Genomic DNA, 14,530 nt, shown 5'->3' with positions numbered 1-14,530 from the left:
ATAAGATTTAATTGATTAATAATATAGAATATTGTAATTTTTAATAAAAAAAAGTAATTTCTATTAAAAATATTGGAAATTTGTTAAATACTCTATAGTCTATCGTCTAAATTGTAAAATTATTTTGAGTGCGGTAAACTGTAATCTCAAAAATCTTTATATACCACAAAACACCACGTTAATAATCACATTGGCTGGTCATGATTATCTTATTTTATCAAAACATGAGTATTGTAATTTTATCTTCAGATTACAATCACACTTTTCTCATGTGTTATATAATGTCACGCTTATTCATTGAACATCAAGGCGAGTGCTTAACAAAATAGACAACTACAGATGAACACACTTATTTGATTACATTTTCAACACACTTCCATGCACACATATTAACTTAGATGTCAATATGTCTTATATACACGCTCTATTCTATGATCTTAGAACCTTAAGAGACTCTTGCTGAACATTAAAAAAAATCTAAATTTTCAAGTAACAGTCTATGCAATGGAAACAAATAGATTCAATTTCACTATTTTTGTTCATTTTTATCATCTACTAAATTGAGAAGCGTATAATTTTTTTTTTCACTTCATTAATTGAATTACAGCATTACACTTAATTTAATTACAGTAGTACACTTTTACTGATATCGACATGTTGTCACACAAAACATTATTGTAATCATTGCTCTAAGTAACGTCTTATATATCTGTTCAATTAAGCCTTTTTACTTAACAAGCCCTCTTTAGCTTTGTTCACTGGTTCCTTCTTGGCAAGATAAGTCTTCTTTCTCTATCGATGTTTTCTTGTATATTGTATTAATGCATCACATTACCCATGTTAATATTGATTTATGACTAGCTTTTCACCAATACTTTTGTTGTGGCCTTCGTTATGGTTTTACACGTTTATTTATTCTCGAGTAATAAAGTTGAGTTGAAACTAAATCAATGAAATATAATCGCTTAAAAATCATGTACTCTTTTAGTTTACAATACATTTTGACTACAAATGATAGTTACAAGAACTAAATATTTTAAAGGGTCGTCGTTTTTATTGGACCATATGAATAGTGAAATAACCGACAGTGTTAGTAACTATATGTAAACTTATTAATTGAGGATGAACAAGTGTAAATTTTTCATGTCAATTCTTTAATATTTGAATTATAAACTTTATTAACTATGGGTTTGAGTTGAGCCACTTGCAAGTATATATTTAGCTTCACGTAAAATAAGATGATTGATTGTATGTACCATGCTAAGAATCTGTGAGAGATGAAAAAATGCAGAATTTAGGAGATTTAAGATAGTTTTTAGGCTCTCAAATGTTAGAGAATATTGACCCAGAAATCTTAGTTTGATTTGTACTCGTATTGGAGTTTAGGAACACCAATTTTGTGTCATAATATAATGATAATGACAGTGTTAGATTGATTTATGCACATTTACGCGTAAAAAATGAGAAGTGGATTACATCAGAAAATAGCATAAATTGTTAGTGCAGAGCTCTCAAAAGTTCATCAAGAAAATGATAAATTTTCCACACAGAGGTGCAAATCGCTCCATGCATTATATTTTGCATTGAGAATGAGAGGCATGCTTTATACCTCTTGTATCCCTTACATGTGAAGAAAAATTAAGAAGTTATATACTTTTTTTTACAGCTTAATGTGTTGATTAACATTTTTAAATTTAAAGCATCTTACTCGCTGGTTTTGTATGAAAACAATCTTATAATGGTTTGATGATTTTAATGAGAAATTTTCGATGTTTATCAAGTGTGCATGATCTTCAAGGTGAAATGGAGTGAAAAAACGATAAATCATCAAAATGTTGCCTTGATCAAAAAGGTATAGTTTAAAAAAAATCATCTATGCTTTATAAAGAATGTGTGAGCAAGTTACACATCTAGTTTTGTTTCATTTATATTCACTTGATTAATTATTATGTTGAACCTTGTCAATAGAGAGTCAAATAGATGGTTTAGAAAATTTTCATTGGCAAATGCTAACTAATACTTCTAGGGACAATAACTTCAAAATAAATACTATTAATATACATCTATCATAATTTTCTAACTAATATCTGTAAAATACTGATTATAAAAAAAAATCCATTTATATGTAATGCAAGTTATTAAAGTCATCGAGCCTTGTGGGGTATATCTTATTTTAACACCAGCAGCCACGAGATCAAAGTAAAACTAAAAGGTATATATTATTTATACCTTCATATTTTCTTTAAATTAATTATAAATTTATTATTTATAATTTAAACGGTTTATTGTTTTATTTTTCCACTTTTAATTTATATTTATATTTTATTCAAAATTTTTAAAAATATTTATACATTGTAGATTTGATAGTTTATGATATAAAATAAGTATATGTAGGAGGCAGAGGAAAAAATAAAAATGCCGACATTCAATTTTATTTATTTATTTTTTATCTGACTTAATCTAAACTCGACATAACACATATATTATTTTTTCTCAAAAAAATAACGATTAAAAACATGAAAAGTGCACGCATTTTTTAAAACTTATTAAACAAAAATAATTTTTTTGCATAAATTTAAAAATTATTTTAAACGATGGACAGGGTATTGATTTGTATCCCTGTTAAAATACTAAACTTAACAAACTTAGAATAATACTGAATCCACTTGTATTTTAGTTACTCTCCCTATGATTTCCATGAATTTGAGATAATTTTTTCGTTTTTTATTGCGCAAAACTTTGACATTCTTGTTTGTTTTATAACAAATATTAACATTATCTATTAAGATTAATTTAAACATTAAATAATAATTTTTTTTATTAAAACATTTATGTTATACAAATAAAATATTTAAAATCAACCCTAAAAATAAATATTACCAAAATCGTTGTTTCTTACCCTAGTGCTGCCAGTTTTATTTTTAATAATACTCGAATGAGTCAAATCGGTTGAAAACCGATCTAACTCAGGCGGTGATGCTAGCCCGTGAAAATGAGAATAAAAAGGAAGCTTTTACTCTCTTTTTTTTCTTTTTAAAATAAAAAGATAAATTAGTGAAAATATTGAGGAAAATAATTTTCCCGCTTAAATGGAATTTCCCGCCAATTATTAATCTTTCCTTCAAAGATTCGTGTAACTGGTAACGGCCATATTCTGTCATTAAAATTAACGACAAATATTGGGGCAGTTCCTCGCTGCACTCCACAATTTGGCATTTTTTGTTAAACACAATTTGGACGATGTTCAAATCTGTTGGGAGTAGTATTATTTAAGTTGGTGTATGCTATTGTTGTTTTCTCTTCAAAAAATTTGTCGGAATTAAAGTGAAAATGTTATTAATTAAAAAATATTACATGAACTTGTACTTTAATTACTAACTTTTAAAGAATATTAGAACTTGTGTTTTTCTTTTAATTTTTATTTAATTACCTCTATTACTAATAATGAACTTTTAAGTGTTTAAAATTTATAAGATTTTATTAAAAAAAAAATTCAGAGAAAAATACAATAATTATACAACATATATATATATATATATCACTTTCATATGTTTAGATTTAAATTTGATATTAAAAATCTAATGATAAAACTCTCAAAAAATAAGTTATACTTTGAACTTATTTGTTTTTAAAATTATACAATTTAATTAAAAATATACATTATACTAAAAATTGCAATTTAAATTGATTACTAGGGAAATAGTTTATAGTGGCCTCACTTGTGATGAGTATAGTAATTTTGTTTCTGATTTTTGTAACAAAATTGACTTTTGTTTATCTTTGATTGCAAAATTATAGGGATATTGCTCAAGAAAATTCATACTATTTGGATGGAAAGTGACTCTAAATAACCTTTATCCTTACTTCTTCAAATTCAGCACTACTATCACTTTCTTTTGACTTAATTTGTATTATTAGTAAATTGATCAAGTCTATTAGATTTGTTCATATTTTTAGAAAAGCTAATTGTTGTGCTGATAAAATTACTAAGACAATGTTAAAAGCTTCATTATCTTTCCATTGTTTTTATGTATCTCCTTCCTAATTACTTCTATTTTTATGTTTTGATACATTTGGTAGTTAGAATAGTATGACTCTCCTATAGATTTAATTTGGACGTTTAATCTGTTTTATAATAAAAAAATAAAAACAAATCAATTTTATCATAATTAAGTAAACTTAAAGTTACATGTATATTGTTATTTTGTTGCTCACCTTGGTATTGACTGGCTTTTCTGTTTTTATTTTATTTTATAATTTTTTATTTAATATTTATAATTAATATATTTTATTTTTAAAATATATAACTATGATAAGTATTATATCATTTAGAATCAACTATAAAAGGTTAAAATTGGTAAAATCATTTATTTTAATATATGTGTATTGTAATTAAAAAAAAAAGCTATATTTTTTGTTCTAACGTTTGCAGGGTACGCTAAGTGGTTCCTTTGTATAAATTATTGTATCTTCAATATTGAAAGAGCAAATTATTATATATTTTATGGTAATTTGATAAAATAATAATAAAATCTAAATAAAAACATTACATTTCATTCAATTTATATTTTTAATTAACTATTGACTTAATATTATTAAGCATTTAAATTTGTTATTATTCGTTATTTAATATTTTTCATATCTACAGCGATAGAAATTATTTAAAAAGATCATAAATTTTCTTTTAACTTATAATAGAAAATAATATATAAATAACGTAAAAAATGTTTTTATTATTCCTCATACAAGAATAGCTAAATATATTAGTTTTATGTTATTATTTATTTGTTATTTTAATGTATATTTGTAAATGAATAAAGTCGTGGTGGGATAGGGATTAATACACGCACATTCCAGAAGACGAGATATATGGCGGGAAAGCAAGGCGAGTGACCACGTGCGTCTCACGTGGACTCCCGCCAAGTAACGGAGATTCATCCCTTCATCGTTCTCGCGCCTCTGTTTAGATTTTTTCTTCTCCCTTTGTTTCACTTTCAATTTAGCAAACCCTTGGCGCGAAATTACGAGGTTTGGGTTAGGGCTTCGATGGGGAGCAAGGTGACTGACCACCACGTGTCCACCGTCCGATCCATCGTCGGTTCGGAATTTACCGACATGGACATCATCAGAGCCCTACACATGGCCAAAAACGACGTCACCGCAGCCATCAACATCATCTTCGACACTCACAGTTCCCAAAAATTCAAACTCCCTCGCAACAATAATCCCCAACCACAACCAGTTTCTCCTCTTAAACCAAAACCTACACCTCATCACACTGTCACCGTCAACTCCAAGCACAGTGCCGGTGATGGAGATAACGATAGTAGTAACTGCACTTCTGGCTCCGATGATTGGTGGTTCGTGGCTTGTGGCGAAATGACAGGATTATCCACGTGTAAAGGGAGGACTATAAATTCCGGTGATACAGTGATTTTTAAGTTTCCCAAGAAGGCACTTTCTGCTTCACCTTCGTCGGGTAAGGGTTTCGGACGGTCAGCGACTTGCTCGGAGATAGTTCGGTTCTCCACCGAACACGGTGGCGAGGTAATGCACATCAACATGGTAGTAACATTGGTTGTTCAATAGTTTAATTCAGTTCGTGTTTTGATTTATGGCATGGATTTTGGCAGATTGGTAGAATACCGAACGAATGGGCTCGGTGTCTCTTACCTCTTGTGAGAGATAACAAGGTTAGGGTTGAAGGACACTGTAAATTTGCGCCTAATGTTTTGGGCATCATGGACTCTATTACTTTGTCAGTCAGGTATGCTCAATGCGAGAAGCTTTGTGACTTGCCACACCGTGTTTAGTAATCACAATGTTGCGTTGAATTGTTTTTCTATAAAATTATTTGGTTTACAGTTAGTTTTTTTTTGTCGGTAAATAATAAATTCTGGTTTGTTTTTGGTGGTGGTGGGGGTGGGATGTTTTTATTTCAGTGTTTTCATCAATAGTTCAGTGTTTGGTAAGCATCACCAGGTTTCTCTCAAGGATGCTACCAATTCTACAGATGAATCCGTGTTTCATCCGCTTCCAACCTTGTTTCGGTTGCTAGGCCTGAACCCTTTTAAGAAGGTGGTTGTTAGTCCTGTGCCACTTGTTTTTATTTTCCCCAAGCATCTTTTATGTCATTACTATATTCAGTTGAAATTGTTATATTTTCTTTCTGCTTGTGGAGTTGGCTTCTGTTGTTAGACAAGGTAACTCCTCAGTAAGTTTCAAGAAAGTTGTAATTGAATATTGACTTGCATCATCACTTGATTTTTAGGCAGAGTTAACTCCCGGTGAATTCTATTCTAATAAGCGTCCTCTCAGTCAAACGGTAAAAAACTATGGATGTATTGCTTTGTCAGTATTTCTGCAACCATTTTTGCCGGTACCTTTCTTTAATGGAAGGGATATTCTCTTCAGGCCACATTACTACGTGCCAAGTCTGAGCATCCTTCTCAAAATGGTCACAAGAATGACAATGAGGATTCCATTTCTGAAATTGATGTTGACAACATTGTTGGTGTTGGATCAAGCTCAGAGTTAGAGGTGCTGTATTCTGAGAGTGACATGCATTGTTTTACTTATGCCTATAAAGATGAAATAATCATTAACCAGGAATTTTTGTTCAGGAAATGGATCCCCCTGGTACTCTTCTGTGTGAACTACGGCCCTATCAAAAACAGGCTCTTTATTGGATGATCCAGATGGAGAAGGGACGGGATATGGATGAGACAGCAACAACCCTCCATCCATGTTGGGAGGCCTATCACCTGGCTGACAAGTATTCCTGTGGTTATTTGATATCATGATTTTAAATTGTGGTTGTATTGTGAGAACTGAAATGCATAGAGAAACTAATAAATGGTTCTGATTAAGTATTTGTGCTTGTACTTGTTAGGAGGGAGCTTGCTATTTATTTGAATGCATTTTCTGGTGAAGCAACAACAGAATTTCCTAGCACCCTTCAGATGGCCAGAGGAGGAGTATGTTTCTTAAGGAGTTAACCCTGGAAATTTTTCTTGCTTTCACATATTGTTCAACATTTATAATGCATTATTTTATTGTGAATTTGAAGATTTTAGCAGATGCTATGGGACTTGGAAAAACCATCATGACCATATCCCTTCTCCTTGCCCATTCAGGGAAGGGTGGATCATTGGGCAATCAACCCATAACTCAGTCCTCTATTGAAGGGGGTGAATTTAGTGATACAGTGCACAATTTTTCAAGCATACCTAAGAAGGCAACCAAATTTGCTGGTTTTGATAAACCGACAAAGCAAAAGAATTCTCTAACAAGTGGTGGCAACTTGATAATATGTCCCATGACTCTTCTCGGGCAGTGGAAGGTATCAGCATTGTCAGTTTTTGCATATGTTGCTCTCTGGTTACTGCATTTCTTTACTTGAAAGTTAATATCACTTTGTATTCAGCTGTGGATGTATAGAGCAAGTCAAATACTTTCTTTCCAGTTCTGAACATTTGACAATTTCTCCAGGCTGAGATTGAAACTCACGCACACCCTGGGTCTCTATCTCTATATGTCCATTATGGACAGAGTAGGCCAAAAGATGCAAAAAGTCTTGCTCAGAGTGATGTTGTAATTACTACATATGGAATTTTGGCCTCTGAATTTTCCAGTGAGGTAGTTGGAACCCTTTTGCTCTAACAGTGCTTATTTGCTTCATTTATTAGAACACATCAACTGATGCATCTTCCTATCTGTCTTATGTACAGAATGCAGAGGATAACGGTGGACTCTTCTCTATTCAGTGGTTTAGAGTGGTTCTTGATGAGGCACATAATATAAAATCTTCTAAAAGCCTAATTTCTATGGCAGCTACTGCTTTAATTGCTGACAGACGTTGGTGTCTAACTGGCACTCCTATTCAGGTGAATAATTATGAGTCTTAATTTCTTATTTTCACGGCTGACAATTTTCTTTTTGGGATTTGGGGATTAATTAACTAATTGATTTATGAGGAATAAGGTTGATACATTAACTTGATATACATTACCAGAAAGGCAGAAACCTTTGATTTGCTCTAAGGTTATATTTATGATCAAACTTATGAAATCTTTAATTAGCTTTGGGAGTGTCTGTCTTATGATTTCCATCTTTGAGTTGTATAAAATTAAAATGTGTTTATGATATCATGGTATAATAATTGATGAGGTTTTACCTGTTCATTCTCTAAGTTGTGGCTTTATTCATCTTGCATTCTGACTCTGCTGCTTTTTAATTTATTATTTGTGTTTTTTCCCAGTGTTGCAAGTTGGAGATTGTATTTAAGCATGCTAACCATTGGTCTGTTATACACATGTGCCTTGCAATGCTGTCAAACCTTACCTTGGGTTTAGATAAGCTTCATTGTTTTTCCAATACTAAAAGTGATTTTGGTGTTAAAAATTTTTATTTAAAAAGGTTAAAAATCGGCTTTGGGATTTTTTCATTACTTTCAAATGGATATGTACTTCAAAATTTTCATGCAACCTGCTGTTCATGTATTTATATTTGCTTCTTTTGTATCTGTCATGAGTCTCATGACAGATGTTGTTTTTATGCTTCCTGACATGGAGCCCTTCATAATCTACAGAACAACCTTGAGGATATTTACAGTCTTCTACGGTTTCTGAGAATAGAGCCTTGGGGTCATTGGGCCTGGTAAATTTACCACTTCCTTTGTGTGTTGGATATGGTTTAAACTGAAATTTTTGACTCCATATATCTAACTGCATTTAGAAAGTTGAGAATATCTCCTAATTATTATGATTTATTTGTTTATTGTCATTATCTTTATAATTGTTTTTCATTATTTCTAAGATTATTAGAAGATAATCTATAATATTTTCTCATGTAAATATTAGAATTAGACTCCTATATATACATGTAAATTATAATGTAAATTGACACAATACAATTCAGAATTTCAATTTAGAATATTCTACATTATAGAGAAGTTGTAGCTTTCAAATGTTTGCTTATATGGATTGAAACAAATAACAATAATAAAAAGACTTATATGTGAAATTTAGAGCATGAATCTTGTGCATAATTATCAGTAGTGCAATTAGGCTGTATTGGTGCTATAGTGAGAGGCTTTTAAAAAAATTCAATTTTCCCTTAAAAACAACACACACACACACATATTTTGGTTGGGGGTTGAGAGTTATGGGAAAAATTTAGATTTCCCTCCTTTTTTAAAAATTCCTAATTAGATGTAGTTTCCCATGTTTCTATCTATTGTCCGACATCTGCACTGCAACCAACACTCACCCACCCTTCTTTTTATTTTATGCTCCATACCCATGCATCTCGATCAGTATTTCTGGCAAAACCACCTGCCCCCCTCTGTTATGAACTCTGAACCCTACACCTCCTTTGTTTTCTTTATGTAACATAACTGGAGTACCACGTATGAAACCAAACTGGATGCCATGAATGTTTAGAATTAGCATAGTCATTAAATGCTATGTATTTATTTTGGGAACATATCTTATACGTTACTGCTACTCTGGTTATTACTTAGATTGTTTACTCTTTTTAAGTGGGTATGTGGCTGGAGTGCTGGACTCTGAAGATTTGTTTTGTATGATCCAGGTGGAACAAACTTATTCAGAAGCCATTTGAGGGTGGTGATGAAAGAGGCTTGAAGTTAGTTCAGTCCATTTTGAAGCCAATCATGTTGAGGAGAACCAAACATAGCACAGATCGAGAGGGCAAGTCGGTAAACTGGTTAAAGACTTGTGCTATTTCAACATCTAGTGTATTTTGTTGACTTATTATTTGTTGCAGGCCCATCCTAGTTCTCCCTCCAGCTGATATGCAGATAATTTACTGTGAACACACAGAAGCTGAAAAGGATTTTTATGAGGCCCTATTCAAAAGATCTAAGGTATTTTGAATATCTAATCTAAATTTAATAATTTCACCCTGTTTTTTGGCACTGAAAAGAGTCACATTGATCCAACCTGTTGATGAAATTTATGCAGGTGAAGTTTGACCAGTTTGTTGAACAAGGGCGTGTTCTTCATAATTATGCTTCAATATTGGAGTTACTTTTACGTCTTCGACAATGTTGTGACCATCCTTTTCTTGTAATGAGGTATGGTGGCCTATGTTCCTGTTAATATACTTGAATTTTGTACCAGAAATCTGCTGCTGTCTCTCAACATATTGTAACTATAAGCATGTGGTCTGGTCAATTGATTTTTAAGAAACAGTTACACTAACATATTTAATCTATTCTTTAAAATTTCTAAACCTGTTCTGTTCAATAAAATGCTATTCATAAGCTAGTCTGAGGAGTTTCTGTCAGGTTTGGTTAGTTTTCAATTTCAGGAAAAAAATCAGTGCAAGAGAAATTTTTATAAACACTGGCCTCTGAACTATACTGTATGGTAATTACGGTTTCTAAGCTGAATTTGAGATAATTATAGGTAAACTTTAGCATGCTAAAGAAATTGATCAGCATGATACTACAATAATAAGATGCTGGATGGTGGTAGCATTGTGGAGGCTGAAAAGTGAATGGCAAAAATGGCAACTGGGAAGTACATATACATTACTGATCCAATTGTCAAATCTTCCTTCTGACTTGACCTAAATTTTGTTACTTTATTAAACTGAAGAATTTTAATGAGGGAAAAATGATATTTTCTGTTTTTAGGATGGACCCTTATGTCTGACTTTGGTTCTTAATAGTTAACAGGATTAAATGAAACGAATAGTCTGCTGGTCTGTTTTTATACGACTTTCTAGGCTGGTGACCCCTGGTCATTTTATTTGTATCATTCAGTTGTCTGAAGTGTTTTGAACATGTTTGGGCTGTGTGTTCATCACAAACTTGATTAATTTCTTTTAACTCCAAAAGATGTATATAGATGTTTGTAATAGTTTGGTGCCTTTGATTGAATCAGAACAATATGCTGCATAGGAATGGGTTTGTTGTTGCATAGGATGGTTTTCTTGGCTTTGCTTGATGTTGTTTACATTTTATCTTTCTTGGGAGGTTTGTTTGATGCAATGTGATTGAAAAGCATGCTTGTGACAATGTTTTCTTTGACCCTTATACCATTAAGTTGTTTTCTCTTCATAAACCTTAACTTATTGGTAACAATTGATTCATTTAGTCGCGGTGATACTCAAGACTTTTCCGATCTAAACAAACTAGCAAAGCGCTTCCTTAAAGGAACCCATAATGCCTCTGAAGGTGAAGGAAAAGAAGCACCTTCTCGGGCTTATGTTCAAGAAGTTGTGGAAGAGCTACGTAAAGGGGAGCAGGGAGAGTGTCCAATATGTCTAGAAGCATTTGAAGATGCAGTCCTGACACCTTGTGCTCACCGCTTGTGTCGGGAATGCCTCCTGGCAAGTTGGCGAAATTCTACTTCTGGTTTATGTCCTGTTTGTAGGTATATCAAGTTAATCTATTAGAATTTTGGATATGTTTTATTTAACTTTGACCGCAGGAAGTTTAAAATTGACTTTATGGCAGTATTTTTCGAATGAATCTTGGTTATTGCACAAATTCCTTATGATACTTTTTCTTTTACAGGAAATTAATCAGCAGGCAGGATCTTATCACTGCCCCTACTGAGAATCGGTTTCAGGTGGATATTGAGAAGAATTGGGTAGAGTCATGCAAGGTAACACTTCTTTTGAATGAACTTGAAAATCTTCGCTCATCAGGCTCCAAGAGCATTGTTTTCAGCCAGTGGACTGCTTTTCTAGACCTTTTGCAGATTGCCTTTACTCGGTAAGATTCATTTCTGACTGAATCGTATTTTAGGAAAGATGTTGTTCTGGTGTGATAGAATCTGAGTGAATGTGAACTTCTTCAAAAGAACCGTGTCCATAATCTAGACATGCCTTTGCTATATATTGTGTTGTTATAATTCTTTTTAATTAGACATCAGCTTTGAGGATTGCTGTGATCTTGTGGCATGTTTTTCCTGTTCTTTTCTGCATCATGTCTAAGCCATTAATGCATTATGAGTGTATTTACCTTTTAATTGGTTTAACATGTTTTGGTGATGAACAATGATACCAAAATTATTATTTTGTGATTTCAATCATGTCCAGGAATAACATTTCATTTGTTCGTCTTGATGGGACTTTGAATCAGCAGCAGCGGGAAAAAGTAATCAAACAATTCTCAGAAGACAGCGACACCCTGGTTTTGACATACTTCTACTTTGCATTTGTTGTGACATAGATAGAGTTGTGAACTGGTTCAATAGATTACTATTTATAACCATCCGTGCTTATTTCTTGCACCAGGTGTTGTTAATGTCACTAAAAGCTGGTGGGGTGGGCATTAACCTAACAGCAGCTTCTAATGCTTTTGTCATGGTACGTGCAAAGTGTTTTTTCAACCAAACCACTATTGAATAAAGTGTCAAATTTCATAGCAAAAGGGCAAAGTGTTTTTTAACCCAACCACAGGGGGATAAAGTGTAATGAATCTGAATTTGTATTGCTATTAATATTGAGTATGAATGATGAGCTTTTAATTACATTGGTTATGCAAAAGTCTCATCTTCTAAAGAGTTATTATTGCCAAAATTGGATGTATATAAAAAGTCAAAACAGTGACCAAAAATGCATGATCAGTTGTGGAGTTTATATGATCTCCCTACATTATTTAAGTAAGAATCACCATTACCCTGTAACTAGACAATTTCAACGTATCATTGCAGCATTTTAAAATTGTAGGAACAAGTACACTACCTTGTCTCAATTCATCATGGAAGTTAAATTAGTCTGAGAGCAAAATATTTGCATCACAGGTCATTTAAAGATTCAAGATGTAAGCATCATGATTAGGGTAATATTATTCAAATTTAAATTATTATTACTCACCAATACTTTTTTTCTGGTTTCTATATAAATTTATAGCAATTTTTTTTTGTATTCCACATTAATTAGTTGTTTTATTATATTTGTTAAATTAAGAAATTTAATGTATACAGTATATAGGAGGAAATAATTACATGTATATAGAATTCAGAAAGTTGCAATGAGAAAGTTTTATGAATAATCAATCCAACGGATATATAGTGACGTTTTGCGGACATTTGGAAAGTTTATTTTTTAGTAATTGTGGTTATAAATTATTTTTCTCTATAAATAGGACCCATGGTGGAATCCGGCTGTTGAGGAACAAGCTGTTATGCGTATTCATCGCATTGGACAAACAAAGAAGGTGGCCATTAAACGATTTATTGTGAAGGTATATTAATATTTCAATTTTAGAATATCGTGCACATCTCACTTGGTTTTATTATATATTTTTAGCTGGGCTGATCAATTGCTTTACTGGGTACAAGACTAAAAGAAATATGGTATTGCTCTAGAAGTTTTGGTAGCAAAACTGCTTTATCTTTAATTTTTGTTAATTGAAGTGCTAAAATGTTGATGAGGGTGATGGTTACTTCATGAATACCAGATATGAGGTTGCTTTGTTCAAGCAAGTTAATTTGGATAATTACTTGTTACTTAGTTGGCATGTTTGTTTTGTTTTTATCACCAATTATGTGGATTTTCACCTATCAAGTATCAATTTGTTATTGACCTGAATGTGGCATTTGTTCTTATTATTCACATTGCAGGGCACAGTTGAGGAGAGAATGGAGGCAGTGCAAGCACGTAAACAACGAATGATTTCTGGTGCCTTGACTGATCAAGAAGTTCGAACTGCACGAATTGAGGAGTTAAAGATGCTTTTTACTTAGACAACTGAAGCAGTGCAAGCATGTTTATTTGCTGTTAGGTGCACTAGTACCTTCTCAAATTTTGCATCCCCTGGTTTTCTCTTGATCTCAAGTGCTGGTGAGTGCAAGGTAGTTGTGATTCGCAACATGAAGGTGCTTTGTAGGCGGCATGTGTATCAGGACGTTGTCTCTTAGCTTGCAATTTCCATGGCGAGATCCAGTTTAGTGGACATCTTGATCAACACAATGCTTGAATCAGGCTGTATGGATTGGAAGGTGCCAATTAGGTGAACATCTTCAATGTAATTGGGGACATATGCTATTGTTATGCTATGTTTGGACGTGGGGAACGAGTGGAAAGAGAAAGGAATGGATAGACTTATTTCTCATTGATATTTGAAGTTGAAAATAACGTAGAAGGAAAGATAGGTTATAAAATTAAATTTTCAGTAGAGTTCTCACCTTGTCAAATCTTATAATTCGAGCCAAGGGTATGTATGTAATTCAATATTAATTAAAATTGATTTCTTTCGTTTGCATTCCCCAATTTGGAAGGAAGAATTATTGGGGTTATATGTTGATCAGCTTGATTGTGTCTACGTAGTTTTCCTTTCTTTCGCACATTCTTTGATCTCTATAGTAAGAAGTTGCCATATAAAAAAAATACTAACCGGCAAAATTTGGTTTAATGGAGTTAACTTTTAAATTTTTTTCTGTAAAATTTTGAAACAAAAGTGATTATATAATTAAATATTTCTCAGTGAAACCTAGGTAAAAATCCAATGAAATTATGGGAACTTATAAAATAATTAAAACTATATTAT

The 14,530-nt window shown here is 32.2% G+C and overlaps 1 protein-coding gene across 3 annotated transcripts; it reads left to right on the top strand.

Annotated features, from left to right (window-relative positions):
* Positions 1–4,844: 4,844 nt before the first annotated feature.
* LOC113853967 (DNA repair protein RAD5A) lies at positions 4,845–14,325 on the top strand. Of its 3 annotated transcripts, none has more exons than XM_027484714.1 (20): positions 4,845–5,547; positions 5,634–5,767; positions 5,943–6,078; positions 6,272–6,325; positions 6,415–6,540; positions 6,624–6,775; positions 6,893–6,977; positions 7,070–7,342; positions 7,492–7,638; positions 7,731–7,886; positions 8,591–8,658; positions 9,595–9,717; positions 9,790–9,889; positions 9,987–10,099; positions 11,127–11,405; positions 11,549–11,749; positions 12,076–12,169; positions 12,274–12,345; positions 13,127–13,225; positions 13,605–14,325. In XM_027484714.1, exons 1-20 carry the CDS (start codon positions 5,047–5,049, stop codon positions 13,725–13,727), a joined length of 3,036 nt encoding a protein of 1,011 aa, XP_027340515.1. In that variant the 5' UTR covers positions 4,845–5,046; the 3' UTR covers positions 13,728–14,325. The 3 variants fall into 3 exon arrangements, 2 of the variants coding, with proteins under 2 accessions (XP_027340515.1, XP_027340516.1); XR_003502715.1 differs by having other exon boundaries at positions 4,960–5,547; positions 12,122–12,169; positions 13,605–14,322; XM_027484715.1 differs by having other exon boundaries at positions 4,999–5,547; positions 6,400–6,540; positions 13,605–14,276.
* The last annotated feature ends 205 nt before the right edge of the window (positions 14,326–14,530 follow it).

Source organism: Abrus precatorius, unplaced genomic scaffold (genome assembly GCF_003935025.1).
Source record: "Abrus precatorius isolate BTA unplaced genomic scaffold, Abrus_2018 Scaffold11, whole genome shotgun sequence".
Classification (NCBI taxonomy): Eukaryota; Viridiplantae; Streptophyta; class Magnoliopsida; order Fabales; family Fabaceae; genus Abrus; species Abrus precatorius.
This window is presented reverse-complemented; position numbering and strand designations above follow the sequence as displayed.